This window comes from Urocitellus parryii, chromosome 7, assembly GCF_045843805.1.
Source record: "Urocitellus parryii isolate mUroPar1 chromosome 7, mUroPar1.hap1, whole genome shotgun sequence".
NCBI classification, from domain to species: domain Eukaryota; kingdom Metazoa; phylum Chordata; class Mammalia; order Rodentia; family Sciuridae; genus Urocitellus; species Urocitellus parryii.
In genome coordinates this window covers 129,195,823-129,222,002 of record NC_135537.1, presented here as the reverse complement: position 1 = coordinate 129,222,002, position 26,180 = coordinate 129,195,823, and the positions used below count along the sequence as shown (strand labels likewise).

Sequence of the window (26,180 nt, the reverse complement as noted above, 5' to 3'; positions counted from 1 at the left end):
AGCAGCCATTACCAATTCCTGATGCCCCTCAGTTGGCCACCTGAGGAATCACAATTTGCATTGCTAAAGATCAGGGCCTCCTGCAAAGCCCAGCTGCTTCCGAACCTCCAGTTACACCTGTAGATCCAACATCCTTCTCACTTATTAACAAAGGATTAATCCCAGTAACTCCGGAGTCTGTGGGAATCTGCGGAATCTGCAACAGGGGACCTTGAGTTCAAAGCCAGCCTGGGCGATTTACCCAGACTGTCTGGAAATAAAATAAAAAGGGCTGGAGATGCAGCTCAGTACTGGAGCACTTGCCTAGCATGTGCTAGGCCCTAGGTTCAATCCTTAGCAGAGAGAGAAAAAAAAAACAACAATACACACACACACACACATAAAAATACAGACACTACCTGGTTACTCATTACACATTTATTGTACATTTTCACAATCTGGATGCGCCACAGAATTGGGGGCACGGGATGGGGGAAGAGGGAAGGCAGGGGACACTGGGATAATATGGGGGGTCTAGAACACAGCACCCCCACCCCCAGCATCTCTCCTACCCTTTCACACCACAATTTAGATCTCCCTGCTCCCCCTCCACACAGAAAACCTGGAGTGGTGGTGGGGGCATGGGGAGTTTGGGGGCCCCCTCCAGTGGCAGGCTAAGGGACTGCACCCTCAGACCCCTAAAATTGTGCCATTTAAAAAGACATTAGACCCATCCTCTATCACTTCACCCAATGAGGGGATAGCTCTCTCTGGGGCTCAACAGCACCAGAAAAGGGCAAGGATTCCCCATCATCCAGCAAGTCCCATACACACATTGGCAGTGACTAATACCCCCACCCTGAATACAGGGGGGCAGTCAGAGGAGCTGGGCAGTGATGGGGGTAACACCCCCCAAACAGGGGAGGAAGGTTTCAGTCCAACCTCCAGCAGGGGTGAGGCCAGAGATTTCAGGCAGGAATTGGGGGGATTCTCTGCCCTGTCCCACTCCTCCCCAAGGCAGTGATGACCCCCACACACACACTGGTAGCCACTCCTCCCAAAAGAGATCAGATTGTTGCCAACCCCCAACTCTCCTGGTGGGAGGAGGAGGCAGATCAGGCAGATGGGAAGGAGGGAGACCCCTGGGAATGTCAGTTGCGTGCCCCACGTGAAAATTGGGGAGCAGGAATGTAGGGAGAGACCCCAAGTGGCAGAGTTATTGGTCCATCATAACACACTGAACTCCAAGACACTTACACACCAGCTGGGGGGAGGGAGAGGAGGGTACAAGAGGATTGGAAAATTAGGATAGGGAAGGCAAACTGGACTAGAGGGGCTAGGAGGGGGCAATAGTGGGGACCAGGGCCGCCTGGTTCCCCAAAAGCCCAGACTCCCCACCACCTGCATGTAATGTCGTGCAAATGAAAGTGTGATACAAGGACCAATGGGGACTAACTCCTCAGTAAAAAAGAAACACAGGTTGAGAGAAGAGAAAAATGGAAGAAGGAAACCTAAAGAGATGTCAGTATGCAAATGATATGCTAAGTAACATGCTGGAAGCTCCCAGAAGACCTTGGGATTCTTAGGACCAAGTAGGGCCAGTCTCAGAACCTCCCAAAGGGTGCAAAGATGCACCTAGGGAGGATTGGACAGGTACTTTTTTATCTTTTGGGGTGTTGCATGGGGGACTGGTGAGGGGAGAGGGTCAGTTAAATCCAAGGGAAGGAGAAGGAGAGAGGGAATATTGCATAGCAGATGCAAATGTAGGGACTTGGGACTGTTCAGGAAGAGAGGGAAAGAGGGAAAGGGAAGAGGAAGAGAGAGGAGATGGGAACCTCAGGAAGGGGTGTTAAGGACAACCGGAAAAATCTTCTAGTAATAAAACTACAAACAGACCAAATATATATAATATTATATATGTATAAATAACAGCTGGCTATTTACAAGGGGGCACACACACGGACACACACACACGGATCCAGGGGAAGGGTGCTGAAAGATATGGCTGAGAGGTGAAGGAACGGCTGGGGGTGGGGGAGAGGCCCTTCTCTAGGCAGGGCAGACTCCTCAGGGATTTAAGTGCTGAAGTAAACTGTGGAGAGAGGGTAAGAGAAGGAGGAAGAGGGAGAGGGGAGAAAGAGAAAGAAAGCAGTGTGTCAGGCCTGGCCCTGTTCCAATCCTCCCCACTCCACTCCCCAGCTGCTTGGTGTCCCTTCCCCTCTCTTGGCCTCAGTATCTCCATCTATAAAGCAAAAGCTCTGGATGGTGGGTTCCAAAGTTCCTTTAACTCTATAGCATGGTCTTAGAATCAAAGACCCCTAATTCTGTGGGCCTCTGAAATTACAAGCTCTCAAAGAGTGGGGTAGCTGGCTTCCTGGTCATATCTTAAGTCTCTGGGCCTTTCCCATCTCCTTCTCCCCAGTTCTAGAGTTCCCAGACTGGGCTCTTAGGCCCAAAGGGTCCTCAATAGAATACTGGGGACCCACCGGATTTCCTATTTTCAAAATCATAATAGAAATTGCCCATATCCAGGCAAAGTGAAGGCTAAACAACACAAAGGTTTTCAGCTCTAGATGAACCAGAACTGCAATTAGCAGCTACATATGTCTTTTGTTGAAAAGTCAAAACTAGGTTAATGACCTTCAAAACCCAGAATCCACAGGGGAAATCTCTCCAGAGAAAGGGCCCTGGCCACTCCTGCCCCACTCACCGATGATGATGATGAGGATGATGGCGCAAATCACTCCCAAGATTATCATCATCTGGGGGAAAGAAGGGATGTCAGTAAGATAAACCATGATACCCCCATATACCCAGTCCTCCTACCTGCCCCTCATTTACCTTGAGGTTTTTCCACCAGTATTTGCGCTTGAGCTTGGCTGCACTTGTTTCAAACTGGGAGGCCCCTGCCTGGAGTGCATCTGCACGGTCATCCAGTTCTGATAGCTTCTGGTCCCGCTCCAGGACCTTGTCCACATTCACCCTCATAATGTCCACCACCTGGGGGAGGGGTCCACGAGGCAGGGAGTGTGCCAAGTCCCGACTGAACGAGGGCATTCCTCGACCATATGCCCACTGTGCCACACATGGTACATGCACCCCGATGCTGCCAGGCTAACATGCCAAGGACACACACAGAACATGCCTAGCACACCTGGGGACATGCAAGGAGCATACATCAGGGGTGTGCTGGTAGCCAGACATCTCAGCTGTCAAAGCAACACCCTATATCTATGGAGCCTCAAGCAGGCTATCCATCATCAGAGCACACCTGCCCAGGCAGGCACACCCCAGGCTAGCATCCTTCCAAGTGTGTGCTGACAGGGAGATAGGGATGGGGCATGGCATGTCTTTGACTCAAAAACCACAGGCCATAGACTGTCATCGCTTTCAAACCAAGATTGGCCCTCCACAACTGTTTGCCAATCCCAGTCTCACCCACTGTCTTTGACACCCGTCCCCCACACTCACCTCATCCACCTGGGCCTGGGTCTGCTGCAGTCTCCTGTTACTGGTGAGGTTTGGAGGGGGCGCAGGGGGTCCACCCTCCCCAGCTGGAGCCGCAGGGGGGGCGGTGGCAGCAGTAGCCGACCTGAGGAGCAGGAACGGATTAAGACCCAGGGCCTGAGGCCGCTAGCACGACGGTCAGGGCTCCGCCCATCCACCTGTCCACGGATCGTCCCTCCAGTCCTCCTTTTCGGAAGGAAGGAAGGCCACCCGATGGGATCACCGGTCTCTATCCCGCCCTGCCGCGGAAGAGCTGCGTGACCTTGAACGAGCCCCCCCTCCCCCTTCCGGGCCTCAGTTTCCCCGCCCGTCACATGAGGGCGACCTCACGGTCACAGTCCGGGGTCCACCAGAAATGACTGAAGGCCGTGGTGACAGGGGTGGGGCAAGGCGGGAGGACCCGGGATCCGCTGCCTCCCGCGGCCATCGCCCGCGCGGGCCTGCCGGGGACGCTTGTCTCCCCGGCCGCCCGCGCGCAGTCATGGAGCCAGCCGGCCCCCGGGCGCGGAGGGTGCGGGTGGGACCCCGGCACTCCCCACGGCCGGTTTCCAAAGGCAGCGGCCGGCACGGGCAGCGCGGTGCGGGCGGCGGGCGGCCGACTCACATGGCGGGGGCAGCGGGCGGAGGACTTGGCAGCGGCAGTGATGGTAGCGGTAGCAGCAGCGGCAGCGGCTCGCGCTGGCTCGGACTGGCGCTGGCTGCCCGGGACGGGAAGATGGCGGCCGCGCGTCACCCGCATCCGGGCACTGCGGGAGGGGGCGGGGCTAGGCAGGAGACACGTCGGGAGCGGGGGCGGGGCGGAGCAGGGCGCGGCGGGCGGGGGTCTTGTGTTGCTGGGGCTCCCGCACCTGCCTCAGCACCCGCGAGAGCCCCCAGGTGACTGTTGCGGCTCCCCTAAACCCACCGCCACACCTTGTCTAACCACTGGCTCAACCGCTCCCAAGCCCTCTGCCACCTGTGTCTTATGTATGGCATACCACACTCCTCACATACCATGGGTCCCACTCCTCCACCTAAACTACTTCGTCCCTCATCTGCGAATCCAGTAAACCAGTCTGCTTGCACCCTTCACAGCACAAAGTCTCCCAACACATGGTAACCAAATGGGCTGAGGATGGGAAATAATGGCCAGTGCAGGGGGCCTGGAAATGTGTGTAGCTGGGACCCTGTTGCTGGGGTAGAGTGGAGTGGTGGGAGTTGATCCTACCCCATCATAGGACAAGTAGATGTCTCAAGGGAGATATGGGATACTCGGCCACTAAGGGGTATGAACTAAAACCCTATCCCCAACCAAGTCCTAGGAGAGCCTGCAGGCCCGTGAAAGCTGCGGATCCTCAAAGTTAAAGTTCAGACCCAGGGTATTCTGTAAGCAAAGCTGGAGCAAACGTGACTGAGGTACAGCAAGCTAAAGAATCCAGAGAGGAGGGCAGAGACTGCCCCGTAGGGCTGCTTCACATAGTGGTTGCAGGCTAGCCAACACCTAGTTCTTTCCCAGACTGTCCAGGCAGGAAAGGGCAAGGGCAACACCTGCAGTACTCTGATTATACATCCTACTTTACATGGGGATTCCAATCACAGATGTGACCTTGGACATCCTCTCTCTGGAGCAACTACGTGTGTAGACATCAACTTTGTTCAGTGATTTGACCTGGGTAATGGGAAGAGATTATTTCAGGCCTGGTCCATCCCTGACATCCATCTGGGTTCTCTAAACTGACCCAGCAGCTGTACACACTCCCATCCAGCTTCTCAAAGAAGATTGAACCAGTGAGTTACTGGTGGGTCAAAGCCAGGGTGAAGGAGGCATTTTGGAGGAGGCCTAGTGTCCCTGCGTTGGGGGGTACTCACTACATCCCTGGAGGCTTGGGGAGGAAGATTGGTGGCCTTGATCTCTGAGCCAAACAGGAGCTGGCTTCTTCCCTCCCCCACCCAGGCTTTCCAGGGCTTCAGAATCTGTGATCTTCTTCCACTGCAGTGCCCCACCCCCTCCCAGCAGAAGCCCAGGGACTAGCTCTGTCACCAGAGGTGTCATTTCCCAGCTGTCTGGGGGAGGTGAGTGAGCAGCTAGTGTATGTGCTGGGTGCCGGGGCTCAGCCAAATCTAAAATGCTGTCTGCTCCTTCCGCCTCCCAGGAGCAGCCATGTCCGTGGTCCTTTTGCACTGACATAATTTTGGGCTGTCTCAGCTTATGTGAAAGAAAAAAAAGGAGCATCTTCCATGGGGTCTCAGATCTTGCTGTAAAAAATGGCTTTTTTTTTTTTCTTGTCCCTGAGACCACTTTCCTTTCTAGTCAGAGAATGAAGATGCCAAATTCTAGACTTTCAAGTTCAAAAGCTTCAAAGTGTGGGTATAAGACAGAGAGAGTTAGGAGGAGGTAGGTACAAACAGGCAGAGAGCCCTCTACCCTCCCCAACACCCTGCACTAGCTGGGGACAGCCTAGTTCAGGACCTGGCATAATGTTGAATACTAGTTCAGGGAAATGGGGTGATCCCCATTTTCCCTGGCCAAGTACAGGGGATGTGGAAGACAGAAGCCCACATAAATTTGGGGCGAGCCCATTGTTTGTGGCTTAGAAAGCTAATACATTGCCTTTGCAATGTGGATGGGGGGGGGGGGAAGCAGCAGCAGCAGAGTAGAAATGAGAGCTCATATGAGCCATGGAGATGGGGAACCCAGGAGGACTGACCTCAGAGTGAGGACTCACTGCACAACCCCTCCCCAACACACCCGACCTAGGCTGTGGTGCCAAGAAACTCCAAAATTAGATCGGTGGTGGGCGGCAGGAGGAATGAGGTAGAATGACCAAATTCACCTGGAAATGAATAAGAGAATGTTTTCTGCAAGCAGTTAGAATGGAGACCCACGAAAGAGGGAGTCGATTATAAAAATAAATAAAGTATTTGCAAAACTGAGATGGTGGTTTCCACATTTCCCTACTGGGGGATTGAAGGCTGGATTTCTAGGCCCCACCCCTAAGGATCCTTCTAAGGATGTGGGCTGGGGGCCTGACGTTCTTGTTCATTTCTAAGGAGAACTTTCCTGGGATTCCGACGTGGGCGACACAGAGATCGCACCGTTTTTCCCTCTTGAAATAACTGCTGGTTTCGAAGTTGAGGTGGAAGGGGGCTGTGCCATTGCCACACTTACTCATAAACTTCTCTATCCTCATGAGTCAAACCTGACCAAACTAGTAATTAATTTCAGGGACCTCTTGTGTCCCTCCACGCAGCTTGTACAGCAAAGGTCTTTTAATTAAGAACAGATGAATTGTGGTTGGGACCCAGGCTGGGAGGCGAGCCGTCTGAGATCAGCAGAAATCCTGTAACCTCTAAGGTGCCCTCTGGCCCTGATGGTTTCCATGGGACACCTTGTCAAGCTCCCAGCTCCAGGAGGGGAGGGAAGCTCCAAAGGCTCCTGTGTCAGATGCTTTAGGTGAATTGCCAGGAGCGCTCAATTCTACCCGAGTACCTTAAGCCCTGGGTACTGGGGATGGAACCCAGAGTGGATTCGTTTTTCATCACACAGATAATGTGACATTAAGCATAACAGTGAAGTTCCCTTGGCCACCACATCCTTTTGTTTTACTTTCTAGAAGATTTTGGATGTCCTTGTTTTTGAAAAACTAAATAAAAGCTTTTTGTTCATTTATCTATTTTGCTCAATCCAGATTGCAATATCTTCTCTCTGATAATTATATTTAAAAATTTCAATATCAGTTTTTTAAAATAGGTAACTCAACCATATTGAACAATCCAAAAGATACAAAGAAGGTAGTGAACCATCAGAAGATCTGAGCCATCCCAGGCCCACCCTAAACAGCTGCTGTCTAAAGGTGTGTAAATCCTCAGGGGATAGTTGTTGCAGACACAGTATATACCTAGATACTTCTTTCCCCCCTCTTTATAAATGAAGATTAATAGATAAATAAAATAAATGAAGAGGGGGGAAAGAAGTATCTATTAATCTTCATTTATTTATTTACTTTGGACTGAGAATTAAACACAGGGACCTTTTACCACCAAGCTACATCCCCAGGCTTTCTATTTGATATTTTAAGGGCCTCTCTAAATTGCTGAGGCTGGAGGCTAACTTTGAACTTTCCATCTTCCTGTCTCAGCCTCCTGAGTTGCTGGGATTACAGGCAGGGGTTCCTCTTTTTATAAATACAAATGGTAAACTGGGCACAGTGGTGCCTGTAAATTCCAGCAGTTTGAGAGGCTGAGGTAGGAGGATCATGAGTTCAAAGCCAGCCTCAGCAACTTATCGAGGTGCTAAGCAACTCAGTGAGACTCTGGAACTGGATGTGATCCAGTGGTTGAATGCCCCTGAATTTAATCCCCAATACCAAAATAATAACAATAATAAATAAAAATGCTAACAGACTATGCACATTGGTTTGTACCTTAGGGTTTTGGTTTGTTTGTTTTGTTTAATTTTCCAATTATAGGTTTAATCTTTGTATTAAACCATAACATACACACATAAAATGGAATTATATTAATCTGTGTGGTTCTCCCTACACAAGTATCAGATAAGTGCCAGTAACAACTGTGTGGCCCTTGTTGTGATGGACTTAATGATCATGACTCAAACATTGTTAAAACTAAAAGTAGAATCTGAGCTGGGCATGGTGGTGCACACCTATAATCCCAGCAGCTTGGGAGGCTAAGGCAGGAGGATCCTGAGTTCAAAGCTAGCTTCAGCCTGACTCTAAAGTAAAATACAAAAAAGGGCTGGGAATGTGGCTCAGTGGTTAAGCGCCCCTGGGTTCAATCCCTAGTACAAAAAAAAAAAAAAAGTAGGGCTGGGGATGTGGCTCTGTGGTTGAGTGCCCCTGAGTTCAATCCCCAGTACCTGCTAAAAAAATAAAAAGGACTGGGAATGTGGCTCAGTGATTAAGCACCCCTGCGTTCAATCTCTGGTACCAATTTTTTTTTTCTTTTTGCACTTCAAAATAATAAAAAGTGAAATCTGGGGCTAGGGGTGTAGTTCAATAGTAGACTGCTTGCCTAGCATGCACAAGACCCTGAGTTCCATCCTCAGCCCCAAAATGGGAAAAGAAAAAGGAAGGAAGGAAGAGAGGGTGGATGGGTGGGTGGGAGGGAGGAAGGAAGGAAGGAAAGAGTAGAATCTGGTGGTGGCTGCTCACATAACTAGAAACAGTAGGATCTGGGTACTGGAATGATGTCATCAAAGATGTTTCCTCTGTTCCTGAGCTCTGCTTTCCTGTGACTTAGCTTCATTTCTAGATAGGCAACATAAGCAGCTGCAGTCTCACATTTGATAAAAATGTTGCAGCTTGTTTGTATATTTTTTTTAAAAAAGAAAAACAAGTTATGTTCAAAAGTTCAAAAGAGCATATAGGGGGTTGGGGGATGCAGCTCACTGGTAGAGCACTTGCCTAACATGCTGGAGGCCCTGGGTTCCAATCCACCACCACCAAAAAAAAAAAAAAAAAAAAAGGCTTATAGTTCAAAACAGAAGAAGTCTTCTCCTGTATCCCAGCAACATCTTTTTCCTCACAACAACCAGTTCTCTCATTGCTTGTGCCTCCTTCCAGGAATTTCACTGTTGTTTTGTGTTTTTTGGTGCTAGGGATTGAACCCAGAGTCTTATGCTTCTAAGACAAGCACTCTACCAACTGAGCTACACCCCAGCCCCTGGTTTTGTTTAAGACAGGGTCTCTAGTTGCTGAAACTGGCCTTGAGTTTGTGATGTTTCCCAAGTTACTAGGATTACAGGTGTGCACCACTGTGCCCAACCAAAAATGTTCTTGGTATATACAATCATATTTATAATTTCCACTTCAAAAAGTGAAAAGTATTATTAGTTATAGATGGACACAATACTTTTATTTATTTATTTATTTATTTGTTTGTTTGTTTTTATGTGGTACTAAAGACCAAACCCAGTGCTTCACGTGTGCTAGGCAAGCGCTCTACCACTGAGCCATAGCCCCAAGCCCTAGCTTCCACCTTTTAATACTAATGTCAGCTGACTCCTTGTACCTTGCTTTTTTGTAGTGGTACCCCCTCCTCCACAAAAATCTTAACTGGGCTTCTTCAGAAATGTTCACCATGGCTGATTTTAGGACTGTCAGTGAAAGAGTCTCTACAAAAGAGTTCAATGTAGATAAACTTCCTATTTTCATGTTGCCCTATTTTATTTGGCCACTAGCCTGAAGAAACCGCCACTCCAGGTGCTGGACAACCCTTAGAAGTTTTTCACAAACATTTATCCAGTATAGTAGATTGTAGAGATATATAAACAAGGCCTCTGGCCTTGAGCATGAGATGTTCACAGAAATGTCTATGTTTCTAAGATAAGAGAAGTTACCAGTTGGGCTCCATGGTAACAGCTGGCAGGGGGAGGAAAGAAAGGGGAGAAAAAGCTCTCCTCTTCTCAGGTGCTGTCCTTGAAGGGTTAACTTGCCCAGAACAGTGAAAGAAAGCTTCTTTTATGTGTACTTCTGCAGACTGTGAACTTCTGAGCCCCTCCCCTTACATTCTAGGTATAAAATTCTGAAACTACCTGAACTTGGAGTTCAGGGGATTGATTGATTACAGTAAAAGCTGTGGCCCTCTGAGCCTGGCTGCAGCCAAATAAAACTATTTCCTGCTATCTTCAGTATCTTCAGTGTCTTGCCTCATCTGTCCCTACAATACTTTGTTTTTCTGTACTGAAGATTGAAACCAGGACTTCAGACATGCTAGGCAAATGCTTTACCACTGAGCTATATGCTACATCCCCAATCCCTTTTAACATTTGATTTTTGTTTTTGTTTTTGTATTGGGGATGGAACCCAGGGGCACTTTACCAGCCCATTTTATTTTTTATTTTGAGACAGGGTCTCACTAATTTGCTTAGGGCCTTTTTAAATTGCTGAGGCTAGCTTTGAACTTTCAATCCTTCTGCTTCATTTTGAGACAGGCTCTCACTAACTCAGGGCCTCACTAAATTGCTGAGGCTGGCCTGGAAATTGTGACCCTTCTGCTTCAGCTTCCTGAGCCACTGGGATTACAGGTATGAGCCACCATTCCCAGCTAACATTTGATCATTTGGTTTTGAGACAGGATCTGGCTAATCTGCCCAGGTAGCCTTCACTCTCAGCTGCACCTTGTTTTTTGTTTTTTGTTTTGTGTGTGTGTGTGTGTGTGTGTGTGTGTGTGTAGTTGTAGAAGGACAAAATGCGTTTATTTTAATTGTTTATTTTTATGTGGTGCTGAGGATCGAACCCAGTGCCTCACGCATGCTAAGCAAGTGCACTGCCACTGAACCACAACCCCAGCCCTGCACCTTGCTTTTATCACTTAATATATCTTGGAGAGTTTTACATCACAGTGCACAAATTAATTTCTGGATGCATAGTATTCCATGGCACGGATGTATCATAATTCAACAAATCTGTAGACACTCATTTAGGATGTTTCTAACCTTTTGCCAACACAAGTGAAGGCAAAGATTAATCTACACATTTCCATTTCACCCCTGTGAAAATGTTGGGTTAATTCCTAGACATGAAAATCCTAAGTCAAAAGATATGGGTGTTAGTAATTTTGACTGATTTGATTTTGATGGACTTTGCCAAATCGCTCTCTATGAATGTGTTACCAGTTTTTAGTTCCACCAACAAACAGGTGACGCCTGTTTACCCATGAAACTTTTAGGTCATACACACACACACACACACACACACACACACACAAAATTAGACATGACTTGTATTTCTCATACTGTGAATGTAAGGCATCTTTTCATGTGTGACAGTTCTTTGTATTTTCTTTTTTTCGAGAGGAGGGGGTACCGGGGACTGAACTCAGGGGCATTCACTAAGCCACATCCCCTACCCACTTTTGTGTATTATTTAGAGACAGTCTCAGTGAGTTGCTTAAATTGTTGAGGCTGGCTTTCAACTTGTGATGCTCCTGCCTGAGCCTCCCAAGCTGCTGGGATTACGGGTGTGCGCCACCACACCTTGCTCTTTGTATTTTCTTTTCTTTTTTTTTTTTTAATATTAATGTGGATGGACACGATTTCTATTTATTTATTTATTTATTTATATATGGTGCTGAGGATCAAACCCAGCACCTCATGCGAGCTAGGCAAGTGCTCTACCATTGAGTCACAACTTCAGCCCCTCTTTGTATTTTCTTATCTGTGAAATGTCTGTGAAAATTTTTGTACATTTTTATTGGATTGTTCAGGCTTTTCATATATATATATATTTCCTTCCTGAGAATTGATCACAGGGCTTTATGCATGCTAAGTTCATACTTTTATCACTGAGCTACACTCACAGTCCCCAATTAATTAATTAATTAATTAATTTTGGTACTGGGGATTGAACCCAGGGGGGCTGAACGACTGAGCCATATCTCCAGTCTTCTATATTTATTTTAACTTTTTTTGAGACAGGGTTTTAACAAGTTGCTTAAGGACTCACTAATTTGTTAAGACAAACCTCAAACTTAGGATCCCCCTGCCTCAGAGGCTCCCCAGTCACTGAGATTAAAGGCATGCCCCACTGTACCCAGATCCCACATTTCTTTAAAAAAATATATATTTTTAAATGTTGATGGACCTTTATTTTATTCATTTATTTATATGTGATGCTGAAAGTTAAACCAAGTACCTCATACATGCTAGGCAAGCACTCTACTACTGAGCCACAACCCCAACTTTCCACACTTTTAATATACTTTTAGGGGCTGGGGCTGTGGCTCAAGCGGTAGCGCGCTCGCCTGGCATGCGTGTGGCCTGGGTTCGATCCTCAGCACCACATACCAACAAAAGATGTTGTGTCCGCCGAGAACTAACTAAATAAATAAATATTTTTTTAAAAATATACTTTTAAATATACCAGTATTTTCCTTTTATGGATTCTGTGGTTTATTTATTTGCAGTGCTGGGGATTGAACCCAGGGCCTTGCACATGTGAGGCAGGCTCTCTACCAACTAAGCTAAATCCCCAGCCCAGACTTTGTGTTTTGTTATCATATATAAAAATATCTTCCCCATCCCAAATTTATTTTTAAAAATGCTCTTGGAGGGCACATTACTTCTATGTATTTTTGCCAAAAAATGCATAACCCCATTTCTACTCATGAGAAAGCACACAACAAATCCAAATGCATAATCTCAGTATACTCATGAGAAAGCATTGAACAAATCCAAATGGAGGGACGGTTTCTGAAGGAGAAGGAGAAATAACTTACCATTTTTCTTCAAATATGTTCAAGAAATCATACATACACACACAGACTGAGGAACAGTCTCAGACTGGGAAAATATAATCTGAAATGACAACTAATGCAATGAGATTCAGGATTAGATCTGAAACCAGAAAAAGAGCATTAATGGAAAAAAAAAAAAACAGAAAAATCCAAATAAAAATTGTAGATTATTTAATAGTGTGGTATCAAGGCAAATTTCTTGGTTTCCACCAATAAATCACAGTTATGAAAGATGTTAACATTTGGGGAACTGAGTGAAGAAGTTACATGTTGCACTATTTTTGCAACTTTTTTATAGGTCTAAAATTATCCAAAATAAGATTAAAAATTCTAAGGTTTCTCTGAGTACCATTTACTTTTTTATTCGGGGATGGGGCAGGGGATTGAACCCAGAGGTGCTTGTCCACTGAGCTATAGCCCCAGCTTTTTTTTTTTTTTTAATATTTACTTTTAGTTGTAGTTGAACAAAATACCTTTATTTTATTTATTTATTTTTCTGTGGTGCTGAGGATTGAACCCAGGGTCCCACACTTGCTAGGAGAATGCTCTACTTCTGAGCCAGAACCCCACCACCACCACCCAGGTCTTTTTTTGAGACAGGGTCTTGCTAAACTGCTTAGGGCCTCCCTGAATTGTAACCTTCCTGCCTCAGCCTCCAGTCACTGAGTCACTGGGATTTTTAAGCATCTGGATTGCTTTTTATTTTTCACACTGCAATCTTTATACACACACATGCACACACACAATACCTTTTATTGTTTTATTTATCTTTTACATAGTGCTAAGGATCGAATCAGTGCCTCATACATGCAAGGCAAATCCTTCACTGCTGAGCTGCAAACCTAACCCCATACCGCAATCTTTGATCTATAAATAATACTGGTGCAAGGTATTGATCCTTATTATTCCCTAACTGATGGCTATTCAGTTGTTCTAATAACTTTCAATGACTGATCCTTTTTTCCCCACTGACTTATTTTTAAATGATCTCTTTTTTAAATTGTGGTAAAAATACAAAACATTCACCATCTTAACCATTTTTAAGTGCACAGCTCAGTAATACATATGTTAATATTCTTGTGTAATCTCCAAAACTCTTTTCATCTTGCAAAATTGAAACTCTATACACTATTTATCTCCCCTATTCACCATTCTGTTTCTATGAATTTGACTACTCTAGGTACCTCATGCTAGTGGGATCATACAGTATTTGTCTTTTTGTGACTGGCTTATTTCACTTAGCATAATGTCCTCAAGGTTCACCTACGCTGTAGCATATATCAGAATTCCCTTCTTTTTTTTTTTTTTTTTTTTCAGAGGTGGGCAGTTACTGGGGATTAAACTCAGAGGCACTGAGTTTTTTTTTTTTTTTTTCGTTTGTTTGTTTGTTTTTGTTTTTTTGAGACAGGGTCTCTGTAAGTTGTTTAGGACCTTGCTAAATTGCTGAGAATGGTCTCAATCTTGCAGTTCTCCTGCCTTCTAAATCCTTGGGATTACAGGCATGCACCACTACATCTGGTCCTTTTTAAAAAATATATTTTTATTTTTAATTGACACAAAGTAATTATACATATTTATGGGATCCAGGATGACATTACAATACATGCTTACAATGTGTAATAAGCAGATCAGTGTAACTGGCATATCTATTGCTTTAGATATTTTGTTTTTTGGTACTGGATATTGAACCTAGGGGCATTTAACCACTGAGCAACACCCCTAGTCCTTTTCTGTATTTTATTTAGAGACAGGTCTCGCTGAGTTGTATAGCAGTTTCGCTAAATTGCTGAGGTTGGCTTTGAACTTTTAATCCTCCTGCCTCAGCCTCCAGAGCCTCTGGGATTACAGGCGTGTGTCACTGTGCCCAGCTCTACTGTCTGTGTTGGGAACATTCCAAATTCTCTTTAGTAGCTGTTTTGAAAGTCAGTGCAGGGTGGGTTGTGGCTCAGTGGTAGAGCACTTGCCTAGGAAGTGTGAGGCACTGGGTTTGATTCTTGGCACCACATAAATAAAATACAGTTATTATGTCCACCTGCAACTAAAAATATTATAAAAGAAGAAAGAAAGAAAGTCAATGCATTGTTGTTCACCACAATTATCCTACTGTGCTATGGAACATTAGAAATTATTGCTCATGGCTGGGCGTGGCAGCACATGCATATAATTCCAGCAGCTGAAGCAGGAGGATCACAAGTTCAAACCCAGCCTAAGCAATTTAGTGAGGCCCTAAGCAATTCAGTGAGACCCTTTCTCTAAATAAAATACAAAAGGGGTCTGGGGATGTGGCTTAGTGGTTGAGTGTCTCTGAGTTCAATCCCTGGTACCAAAAATAAATAAATAAATAAGTTATTGCTGCTGTCTATCTATCCCTGTACTCATTGTCTACCTTCTCTCCACCCCCTGTATCCCATAGAATTTCCTTCCTTTTAAAGCTGAATAATATCCCACTGTAGGTACATACCACGTTTTGTTGATCTATTCCTCCATTGATGAACACTTGGATTGCTTCTGCTTTGAAGTCTTATAATAACGTTGCTATAAACATATTTGTGCAAATAATCTGTTCAAGTCCCTGCTTTCAATTCTTCTGAGTATATATAAAAGTTCCCTGCTTGTTTTAAAATGATGTCTTTATCATCCACTGAATTCTATGTATTTAGGCCTATTTCTGGACTCTCTGGTATGTTCCATTGGCCTATCTAATTATGCAACAGTACTACACTGGATTAGTCATTGTATTTCACAGCAGGCTTTCATTTCTCAGAGACCAGGATTCTCTTTTCCTGGTTTGCTGGGTATGGTGGCACACATCTGTAATCCCAGAAACTCAGGAGTTTAGGCAAGGAAGATTGCAAGTTTGAGGCCAGCCTGGGCAATTTAGTGAGACCCTGTCTCAAAAATAAAAAGTAAAAATGGTTGAGGATGGGGCTCAGTGATAGAGTGCCCCTAGGTTTAACACCCAGTACTGACAGATAGAAAAAATTAAATTAAATTAAAAGTCCTGGTTTATCAGGTTTTATGTCTGAACCAAAAGCTGTGGCTAGAAAAATGGAATGCTTTTATTGGCCAGGCTTGGACCTCAAGGCCACCCCTGAAGCAGAGAGAGGGATGGGAGGGAGTGGCTGTCAGCCTCTTACTAACCCTGAGGACTCAGAATGGGGGAAGGCCTCCCAAAGGAAAAGAAAGGTGCTATTACCAGTAAAAAGGATGGATACTGAACAGGCAAAAATAACAGATATCCACCATGATGGCAAAGTCTCAGAATCTAAGTCAACTTAGGGAACAGGCACCTACCAGTTATCAGAGGTCCAACACCCTACTAACACTCCAGCCTAACCCCTGGATTATCTCAATTAATCTCTTAACAATCCCATGAAATACTTCGGTGAACTGAGCTGAGACACTTTGGTCCCTTTGGTAGATGTCAGTAGTACACACTACTACACACTACACCCCTACTGCCTGGTAAGAAGTTAGGTGCTGGGGGGCCTGGTATGGTGGTGCATGCCTATAATCCCAATAGTTTGGGAGGCTGAGGCAGGAGGATTGCAAGTTCAAAGCCAGTCTTAACAACTTGGGTAGTTCCTAAGCATTTTAGTGAGATCTTATCTCAAAATAATCAATAAAAGGCTGGGGTTTGGGTTTATAGCTCAGTGGTAACCTTGCATGTATGAGGCACTGGGTTTAATCCTCAGCACCGCATAAAAATAAATAAATAAACAAATGAAGGTATTAAAGGGGGGGGCTGGAGATGTGGTTCAGTGGTTAAGCACCCCTGGGTTCAATCCCTGGTATCAAAAAAGAAGAAGGGAGCAGTCAACATACTACATTTTGAAAAGAGGTCAAACTGAAGCCCAAGAAGTGATCCTGGGTCATTTCCCAAACAAGGAAGTCATTGATGTTAAGCAGTCTGTTGGGATGGCAGAACAGGTATGGTCTGGTAAATGCTCAACAACCAACTCTACCCCCAAAGAGTATGCATTTTTGTTTGTTTTTTAAAATATGCATTTTATGTATATGGACAAGTTTTTAAAATAAATTTTACTGTATTATAGCACAAAATTTATACATAATAGTAAAATATATGATATTATTTACTATAAATTCCATTCCTGTATTTGTGATTTTATAAATGGAATTGTAGCCTAACTACATGTATAGTTCCAACATAAAATAAAGATACATGTTGAAACCCCACTGGTTTGTCAATGACTGGAGTGACTTCTTTGTTAAATCAGATAATAGTTTTCAAATCCTATGAATATTTACAGTACTAGGGATTAGACAGGAGTGCTCTACCACTAAGCTACCTTCCCAGCCACTCACCCACACCATTTTTTTTTTTTTTTTTGAGACAGGGTCTCACTAAGTTGCCCAAGGCTGGCTTGAATTTGCAATCCTCCTGCCTCAATCTCCCAAATTGCTAGGGTTACAGGTGTGGCCATAGCACCCACCTTACATCCTAAGAATATCTGGATTGTGCTATTCACAATGTAACAATTGCAGACTTAACACTTTTAAATTTAATCCCCATTAACATTTTCTGTATCACTTTTTAAATGTAGACAAATAAAAAAGCCTGATTTGTAGCATTTGCCAGTTTCCATAGTGTAAAAATTCCTGCTAATGTCTATTTCAAACCAGCTAAAAGTCAATAAATTAGTTGGGAACAGATGCATGCTAGAACATCACTATATATTATTTCTACCATACAGATACAATAAACAAGAAATAATCACAGGAATGTATAACAATAAAATCACCAAGGCAGAAAGCACTTGGTACTTATTGTCTCTTTTTATATTACTTTTTTTACTTATTTAAAAAAATTTTTTTGATGCCAGGGGTTGAACCCAGGGCCTCAAGGTCTCTGAGTATGCACTCTTCCACTGAGTTATGCTTCAGCCTAACTATAGGTTATTTAATTGTAAGTTTACATGACCTTTAATAATGGTAAGCTGATAATCAGCTTTCCTAAGTCAGTAGGAACACTCCACTGGGGGACAACAGAGGCAGCCTGACTGTAGGGGGATGAAATAGACCTTTCCTACCAAGGTATTAACCATGGCCAGCAAGGCACATCTTCCTGGCTTCCCCTCTTTGCTCCTGCTAAGCTCCAGGAGTTTAAGAAGCAATCTTTTTTTGCCACACCTTGGGCAAATTAATCTCTACTCCATAGCACCTTTAATTATCTTTTGTAGGACTTTTCACAATTTGTAGAATTAATCACTCTGGGTGAACTAGAAATTGTTTCTTTTCTGTATTAACCATAAGATTTGTAATGGTCAAAGCTGAGTATGGGTCTTTTTCACATCTATTCCCTTAGTCCTAGTTGCATCACTTTGCATATAGTAAGAGCTCAATAAGTAAGTATTGAATGAATGCTAAGAATGAAGGCCTGCTATAAGGATAGACAGAAAAGTTATGTGTATGTAAGGCATCATTAGAGAGTATCTCCTTGTATGAGTTTTGCTTATTTTTTTTAATGGTGCGGTCTCTGCCATTCAGGACTGAAAGGTGTACAGAGAACCTTCCCAACCTACAGTAAACTTAAGAATATTCATTTTGTGACATGACAGAACATTTGACTTATTTGTGTGTTTCTATGTTATTATCAGCAAAGGCATGAAGGAGTTTGAGTGTTCTCATCAGACTACAGACTTAATAAGGATTTCACTAGGTTTGTGAATGGTTACTCCAACTTCTAATGGGCTTTCATCCTGAGCAAGTAGTCCTCTAATGTTGAAGGTTGACAACATACCACTTATAATATAACAATAAGTATGACTGAAAATTTATAGAAAAAGTGTTTAACAGCACCTTAAAAAAAATACAGCAAATGCCCTAGTTCGTGACCATAAAGTATAAGAAACCAGCCCAACCCACACAACATCTCACTCAAAAATGAGACTCACACCCACATTTACTCTATCAGTCACTGCAAATTAAAAGGTATCAGATCGTCAGGAAGAATCAGATAGGAGTAATCAGGGTGTTGCAAGTCCTGATTACGCAGAGACGTTAATCACGTATCATGCGAACTCCAATCATCATGTTCTATCTGCCCTCCAAAAGGAGGAACAGGTAAGGATTATCCCACCTGACGATACGCGGTACTGTTGCCTCGTCCGTACTCAGTAGAATACATTCCGCTATAAACTACGGTGAGTATATAACAAGCTAACCTGATCAACTCAGCTACTTAAGGGTCTTTTAATGCTAACGCTGAATTTATTCGAAAATCTTTTAAAGTAAATTTTTTCCTTCCGCGCCAAAAAGGGAGAAATTAATTGCTCCCATAATGCTCTGCTCACGTACGTGTACCGTGCTCTGAGCGCATCATTATTTACATATCCCCGCCCACTTCCTTCCGCCTGACATCTACCGTAAAAATCAAAGTAGAAGCGATACTGGTTATCTTACCGTCTGTAAGACTGAAACACAGCCTTTCTTTTCTCCAGCAGTTTAACTACCCCAATTGTCTCCTGCAAATTGCATAAGTCTTGCTCTTACCATAAAATATATTTTATTACAAGGCACTAAGGAAAACGCTAATCTCGTATTCGGGAGATAATTATCCCACTGCCATCCTTTACCAGAAATAGTTTGAGAGGAGAGGGAGAAGAAACTGAAGCCTATGCTTTCCTTCTTCCAGGAACGGTTAGCAGCTTCTCACTCCTCCATCCTTCGTCCTTACTTTCTTTCCCGTCATGAAGGTGATCAAAAAGGTTTCTTTTTTAGACCAAGGACAGCAACGAATAAAGCCACTTCAGTGATAGCTGGGAGGGCACTGTGGAAGGTAAGAAATGAGTTCAGGGTCCCTTCAAACCAGAAACTCCACCCCCTAGGTCTAAGGAAGTGGGATGAGAATGAGGGATGCAATTTCAAAAGACTACAAGATGTTGAGTGGATATGGTATATCATACATGAGGAATGCCCTATATAGGGGACACCTTCAGATTAGGGGTAATCCTTCTTCTTCCCCTATTCCCCAAAGATTGAATGCTATCACACCTGCAGAAGACAAAAATGTACCAGTATGTGGTACACTCCCAGCGCTCGAATATGAAGAAGGATAGAGCCACAGATGCACTACAGTGAGCCCCAATAGCTTGGAAATGCACCAGAGTCAAGGAAAATCTTTGGATCCACAGGCAGTGATGGACCCGAAATGGCTGTCAGTGAGGCTGGCACCTGAACCGGAGTTAATCTCTCTCTTTCCTCATCGTATTGCAAGGACCACAGTCAGCAGCCCTGTCTCTGAGTTTTAGGACAGTAATATGACTAGAGGCCAGAGCTGAGCTTGGCCAGATGTGACCACCATTGCACACCTAGGGATCAGCCTGGACCCTTTAGGTGAGGTAAGGTAGGTAGGTTCTCTACCTACCCCAGTCCACACTCTGCTGGCATCACCCTCCAGAGCCATCATCCTCCTGGTCCACATTTCAAAAGTAAGAGCTTCCCTAATCCATGTGCCTCAATTCCTTGGCTTTATATCTTTACACCCTCCTTTGGAATTGTTTATCACTCTTACAGATGCATGTCTGTGTGTCTGCCTCCTTCCATGTGGGAATCTTCAGTGCCCAGTGCATAACAGGGCTTAACAAATTTTTTTGATAATTTATTTTTTAGTTATAGTGGACACAATATCTTTATTTTATTTTTATGTGGTGCTGAAGATCGAACCCAATGCCTCACGCACGCTAGGGGAGTGCTCTACCTCTGACCCACAACCCCAGCCCCAACAAATGTTTGAAAATTGTATTAAATCCCCTGCACTGCCTTAGAAGATTTCAACTGGATTCTTTTTGCTGGCTTGGACCATTGTGCTAGAAAGGACTTGTTAGATGAAGGAAATCGCAAAGGCAAAAAGGATACAGATGAGACCCTGAGTGCTGTTGAACATGGAAACTCCTGAGAAGAAACCGGCCAGCTCCACTGCAAAGAGGGCCAGGGTGACAGACAGTGCTATCACCAGCCTGCAAAGAGAAAAGAGATTGGCTCAGAACTTCTGGACTTCCTCAAGACCCTTTCATTCCCACCAACTCGGGTCAAACCACCCGGCCCCAAGAGCTCACTGAATGTCTTGCTTCTCATATTCCTCAGGAGTGAAACTGAGAGGCAGGCAAGCTTGGATGTTGCTGTCCTGGGAAGCAGGGAAGAAAGGAAGAGAAATGAATGATGGGTGGACTGCGGGGAATGGAAGGATACAAAGGGGCAAGGCCCCAAAGGGGTGAGGCAGGATTGGGGTGAGGCAACTCGGAGAGGGGAAAGGGGGCGAAAGGAGGGAGGGCAGCTGTGTGTCTTACCCGGGACCAGAATAAGGTGATGACGACCACTAGATGCGCCAGAAGTGTCAGGAAGCGAGAGGGCACGAGCCCCGAGATCCGACCCATGGCCTTTGGGGACAGGGGCACGGCCTCAGAGGATGGGAGTATAAAGAAGATCACTCCTAGAGTCTCTGCTAGCGGGCAAAATCTCCGCTTACGCCTACATCCCGCGCGCTCTAGCGCCACCCAGTTGTCTTGGTAACTGCGTAGGCCGGCGCCACGCCCCTTTCTCCGAAAATCTCGCGAGAGGAGTAAACTCACGCGCCGCGGAGGGGAACCTGGATGTCAGTGGTTCGCAGCTACAGCTGCCCTCCGGCGTCGGTTTTGCAGTCTGCGGCTAAGAGTGGACGCTGTAGCAAGCGCCGCACCACCAAATTTGTCCTCTTAGGGCCGGCAAATGGAGACCCGCCCTTACCTCTCCCGGGAACACCCGGCCGGCCTATCCTGATACCCGTGCGGTCTCCTTACCTAGCCCAGGACTACCCTTCGCCTAAGAGTTGCCCGAGACCGCTGCACCTCCACGCCGGCTTGGGTTACCACCATGCCAAAATATGGATACTCTCCCCTTCCCTCATCTGCATCCCTTTGGCTTTCCAATGCCCTGGGCCCGAGAAAGCAAGGAAACTCAACGTGGGGAGTCTGGTGTCCCTAGATTGTCCGGTAGTCATCTGTTATCGTGGAGCTCTTCGTTGTCAATGACCCCAGACCAGAGCCTTCCTTAAAGAAGGCTCTGCTTTCATCCAGATAACTTGGCTTAGTTTGAGGAGGGATTTTTGCCGAGATGCAGGAGACAGCCAATATCCTGGATTTAGAGTGTGAATGAGGTTCGAATTTCGGGAGCGGAGAGGATCACCAGGACCAAAAAGGGAGTGGGGGGAGTGGAGGAAGGGAATAGAAGTCTATTTCAGACCCAACTCGGATTTCATTATCGCTTGGAGGTGCTGGATGCCCGGCGTTGCCCAGCTACAGTCCAAGAACCTCTTATTAAGGACGACCAGAGTAACCTTTGGGCCTCAAGGGGAATCCCTGCGGATTGGAAAGTTCTCACCACTGTGGGGAGCCACTCCAAACTCAGGCATCTTTAAATCCTGATGCACCAGGGGCATCTGAAAGATCACTGTATTCTGGCGCGGTAGTGCCATGACTGGGGTCTTTTCCCTCGCAGAGATAACAAAGCGTGGCCCAAGGAGTAGGCGGCACCCAGAGGGGTTGAGCTACACTCACCAGTTCCCTTGTAATCCTACCCCCTGCCTCATTTGAATGGCTTCTTCCCCATTAAGCGTTCAGCACCCGCTCCTCTTGCTCTTTCCATGGACCCCTAAGGTCAGAGGAGCCATCATCAAAGGACCCAAAGAAAAAGGTACTTTTCTATCTCTGTGTGATTATTTCGTGAAGCTAGTTCACCTGGGGTGACCTGGGTGTTTTAGTCGTGGATTGGGACACACCACGTTCTTTGTTCACATTAGAGTCTCATCCTTAAGGGACCTCTGAGCCTATTTCGGGAGAACAATCGCTCACCTCCCCACTCCCTTTCAGTGCCTTTAAGCCAGACTAAATGACAAACCCAAGAGACATTCTGATTCATTTATTCAACAAATATTTATTGACTATCTAATAAGTGCCAGGCACTGTGCCAGGCTCTTGAAGTTCATTGGCAAACAAGACAAAAGTTCCTACTTTCGTTTAGTTTATATTCTAGGCAGGGAGGTAAACCACAAACATGTATGCAAATAGCAAACCCACAAGGTAAAAGGTGCTATAAATAAAATGTTAAAGAAAAATATTAGAATAATATGATCCAAGCAAGGTTCTTTGAAAATGGAGATTTGTCCTTAAACTGTGTTTTAGGGAATCAGGCCAAAAATGAGAAGAAATGTGTTTCTGACTCTCAAGACCCCAAATAAATAATAAGGGTGAAAAAAATTAGAATGTCTAAAAAAAAATCAAAGCTTTTGCTGGACACATAGGCTGTAATCCCAGCAATTCAGGAGACTGAGGCAGGAGGGTCACAAGTTCAAAGCCAAGTCTCAGCAGCAGTGAGGCGCTAAGCAACTCATAGAGACCCTGTCTCTAAATAAAATACAAAAAGAGGGCTGGGATGTGGCTCAGTGATTGAGTGCCCCTGAGTTCAACCCCCAGTACCCTAAGAAAAAAGATCAAAGCCTTTTGGTCAAGGTCATGAATGAAAAGACTGAGGAGCTCTTCCAAGTCAAGGGAATCTAAAAAGAAATGTCAAATTTGACATCACAACTTTAACATGAAATCCTAAATTAGGGGAAAAAAAAACTTTTTTCTTTTATTATAAAGGACACTATTGGAACAATTGACAATTTTTCAATAAGGTTTGTAGCTTACAAGATAGTATTGCATTAGTGTTACTTTCCTCAACTTATCTGTTTTGTGGTGCTAAGGATCAAACCCAGTACCTCTTGTATCCTTGCTAGGCAAGTACGGTATCACTGAGCTCCCTCAGTTCCAGTTTTCTGATTTTTTTATTATTGCACTGGCTTTAGAACATAAACACTAAAGTACTTAAGGAGCAAATGGGCTCAGAAAAAATTACTCTCAAATGGCTCAGAAAAAAATACAATGAGATGGAAAGACAATGATGAAAAAAACATGGTCTGAGTGAGCTCCCCTGGTCACAGTTTATCAAAGGAAGGAGGCTGTGTCATAGGGCAAGAGTGAAGAAAATCTTTGTATTATCTTTGCAGTTTTTCTGTAAATTGAATTACTTTTCTAAAAAATTGAGGTTGGGTGCAGTGGCTCACAAATGTAATCTCAGCAACTCAGAAGGCTGTGGCAGGGCATCCCAAGTGTGGGGCTAGCCTGGACAACTTAGTGAGACTTTGTCTCAAAAAATAATAAATGTAGCTCAGTGGCAGAGCAATCCTGGGTTCAATCCCCAGTACTATAAATAAATACATAAATACATGAATTTAAAATAAAATTTAAAAATGTTTTATTCTTTTTGCCCCCTTTGATGTTGAGGATTAAATCTAGAGCCTTGCACATGATGTAACCTAACATTGAGGTACATCTCAGCCTCCCTTCTGAGTCTTATGTAGTATCATTATTGAGACACAAAATAACATTATAAAACAAAAGGAATAATTTCTAGCATTGAGGGCCCCTATATTTTCAACTCTTGAATATTGAAACTTTTTTTCCTTGCAATACTGAGGGTAAAATCCAGGGCGTCAAGCATGCAAAGCAAGTGCTCTTCCATTGAACTTACCCCAAATTCCTGTATATTTAAATTATTTAAAGAGATTTTCATATAAAGCCACCTCTTTAGAAGGCAGCACAATCTTTCCCTTATAATGGAGGCAGTGTGATCACCAAAATTATCTTTAATCCTATAAAATAAAAACTGTGAAAATCGAATATTACCCACACAGGTTCTTCAACTTTAGTGTGTGAAGAAATTTCTCTTCTTGACTGTGGAACTCATTCAAAGTTCTGAAAATAATTTCAAATCACCCCCATCTCAGGAAAGACAAACAAAACCATCATGTACAGTGGACAAAACTGCTTTTCTCTTTTACATTTGACTCCTAAAATGAGTGACACTGATACATCTAATTTACAATGAGCCATGCATGTCTCTTATCTTCCAACACAGAAATTAACAGTATAGCAAATATGCAAAGTTTCTTAGGATATAAAAAAGATTAAAAAACTGAAGAGTTTATGTTTTTCTTCCCTTTGTCAGAAACGTATATGCATTTTCTCCTAGGAATCAAAAACCCAGGCTGAACTCCCCTGGTCACAGCTTATCAAAGGAAGGAAGCTATGTCATAGGGCAAGAGTGAAGAAAAACTTGGACTTGCTTTTGCAAGATTTTCCAAGGTCCCTGAATAAAATAAAGAGAGCCAGCCATGTGAATATCTGGGGAAAAGAGTATTTTAGTCAGAGAGAAGAACAAGTGCAAGGGTGGTGGGAATGAGCCAAGTGTGTTTGTTGAACAGAAAGGAAACCATAGTTTCTGAAGCCTAGTGATGAAAGAGGAACAAAACCCAGGGGTTCTGAAACACTGAGCTACATCCCAGCTCCTTTTAATTTTAATTTTTATTTAATTATTTATTTCTTTTTAATTTTATTTTATTTTGGGTATCTGAACTCAGAGACACTAGACCACTGAGCCACATCCCCAGCTCTATTTTTGAATTTTATTTAGAGCGTGGGTCTCACTGAGTTGCTTAGGGCCTTGCTTTTGCTGAGACTGGCTTTGGACTCAGGATCCTCCTGTCTCAGCCTCCTGAGTTGCTGGGATTACAGACATGCACCACCATACCCAGTGGAGAATAGATTTTAAGATTTGAAGCAGAAGATGAATGAGAAACACCCAGAATTGTCTAGAAAGGACAGGTTGAGGCTTAGACCAGATTGGAGCTAAGAAATTACAGTGAAGTAGGGGGAATCAGTGTAGTCATATTGTATATAGGGTAATCATGTCCGTCATTGCTCTCTCCTTCCCATCTCCATAGCCCATTTCCATAGCCTGCTTCCCTCCTCTCACTCCCCTCTGCACAATCCAAAATTCCTTAATTCCCCCCCCCACCCCTTTTTATTTTTTTATCTTGAGACAGGGTCTCACTAAATTGCCCAGGCTGTCCTCAAACTTGTGATCCTCCTGCCTTAGCCTCTGGAGTCTCTGGGACTATAGGAGTAGCTGGGCTTGCAGGCATGAGCCCCTGCACACCACCCAGCGTGTTGTTTTTAAGATTCGTACACATAGTGTGTCAGTATTTCATTCCTCTTGATGGCTGAATAACATTCTATACATGCATGTGATCACACTTTATTTATTTAAGCCATTCATCAGTTGGATGTTGGATTTGTTTCTGCCTTTAGGCTACTGTGAATAGTGCTACTGTGATCATGTACAGGTATTTGAGTACCTGTTTTTAGTTCTTTGAGGAATAAACATCAGAGTAGAATTTCTAGGTCACCTGGCAACTCTGTTTAACTTTTTGAGTAACTTGCAAATTGTTTTCCACAGTGATTGTACCATTTTACATTTCCACCAGCAATATGTGAAAGTTTAAGTTTCTCAACATATTTATTAAGACTTACCTTCTTTCTTTTTTCTTCTTCCTTTCCTTCTTAAATTCTAGCCATGCTAGT

The 26,180-nt window shown here is 44.3% G+C and overlaps 2 protein-coding genes and 1 non-coding gene across 3 annotated transcripts; all 3 read right to left on the bottom strand.

Moving 5' to 3' along the window:
- Positions 1 to 408: 408 nt before the first annotated feature.
- Vamp2 (vesicle associated membrane protein 2) lies at positions 409 to 4,215 on the bottom strand. Its single transcript, XM_026390623.1, has 5 exons — positions 4,091 to 4,215; positions 3,451 to 3,571; positions 2,821 to 2,979; positions 2,690 to 2,741; positions 409 to 2,071 (listed from the first exon to the last, which is right to left on the bottom strand). Coding segments are annotated over exons 1-5 (351 nt in total). The 5' UTR covers positions 4,093 to 4,215; the 3' UTR covers positions 409 to 2,054.
- A 14,477-nt stretch (positions 4,216 to 18,692) lies between these two features.
- Positions 18,693 to 18,827, bottom strand: LOC113184076 (U8 small nucleolar RNA). The gene has a single exon (XR_003300944.1). It is a non-coding gene; the product is annotated as a U8 small nucleolar RNA (small nucleolar RNA).
- Positions 18,828 to 19,258: 431 nt separating this feature from the next.
- Positions 19,259 to 21,214, bottom strand: Tmem107 (transmembrane protein 107). Its single transcript, XM_026390640.1, has 5 exons — positions 21,030 to 21,214; positions 20,799 to 20,866; positions 20,599 to 20,699; positions 19,735 to 19,831; positions 19,259 to 19,510 (listed from the first exon to the last, which is right to left on the bottom strand). Exons 1-5 carry the CDS (start codon positions 21,114 to 21,116, stop codon positions 19,441 to 19,443), a joined length of 423 nt encoding a protein of 140 aa, XP_026246425.1. The 5' UTR covers positions 21,117 to 21,214; the 3' UTR covers positions 19,259 to 19,440.
- Positions 21,215 to 26,180: the final 4,966 nt, after the last annotated feature.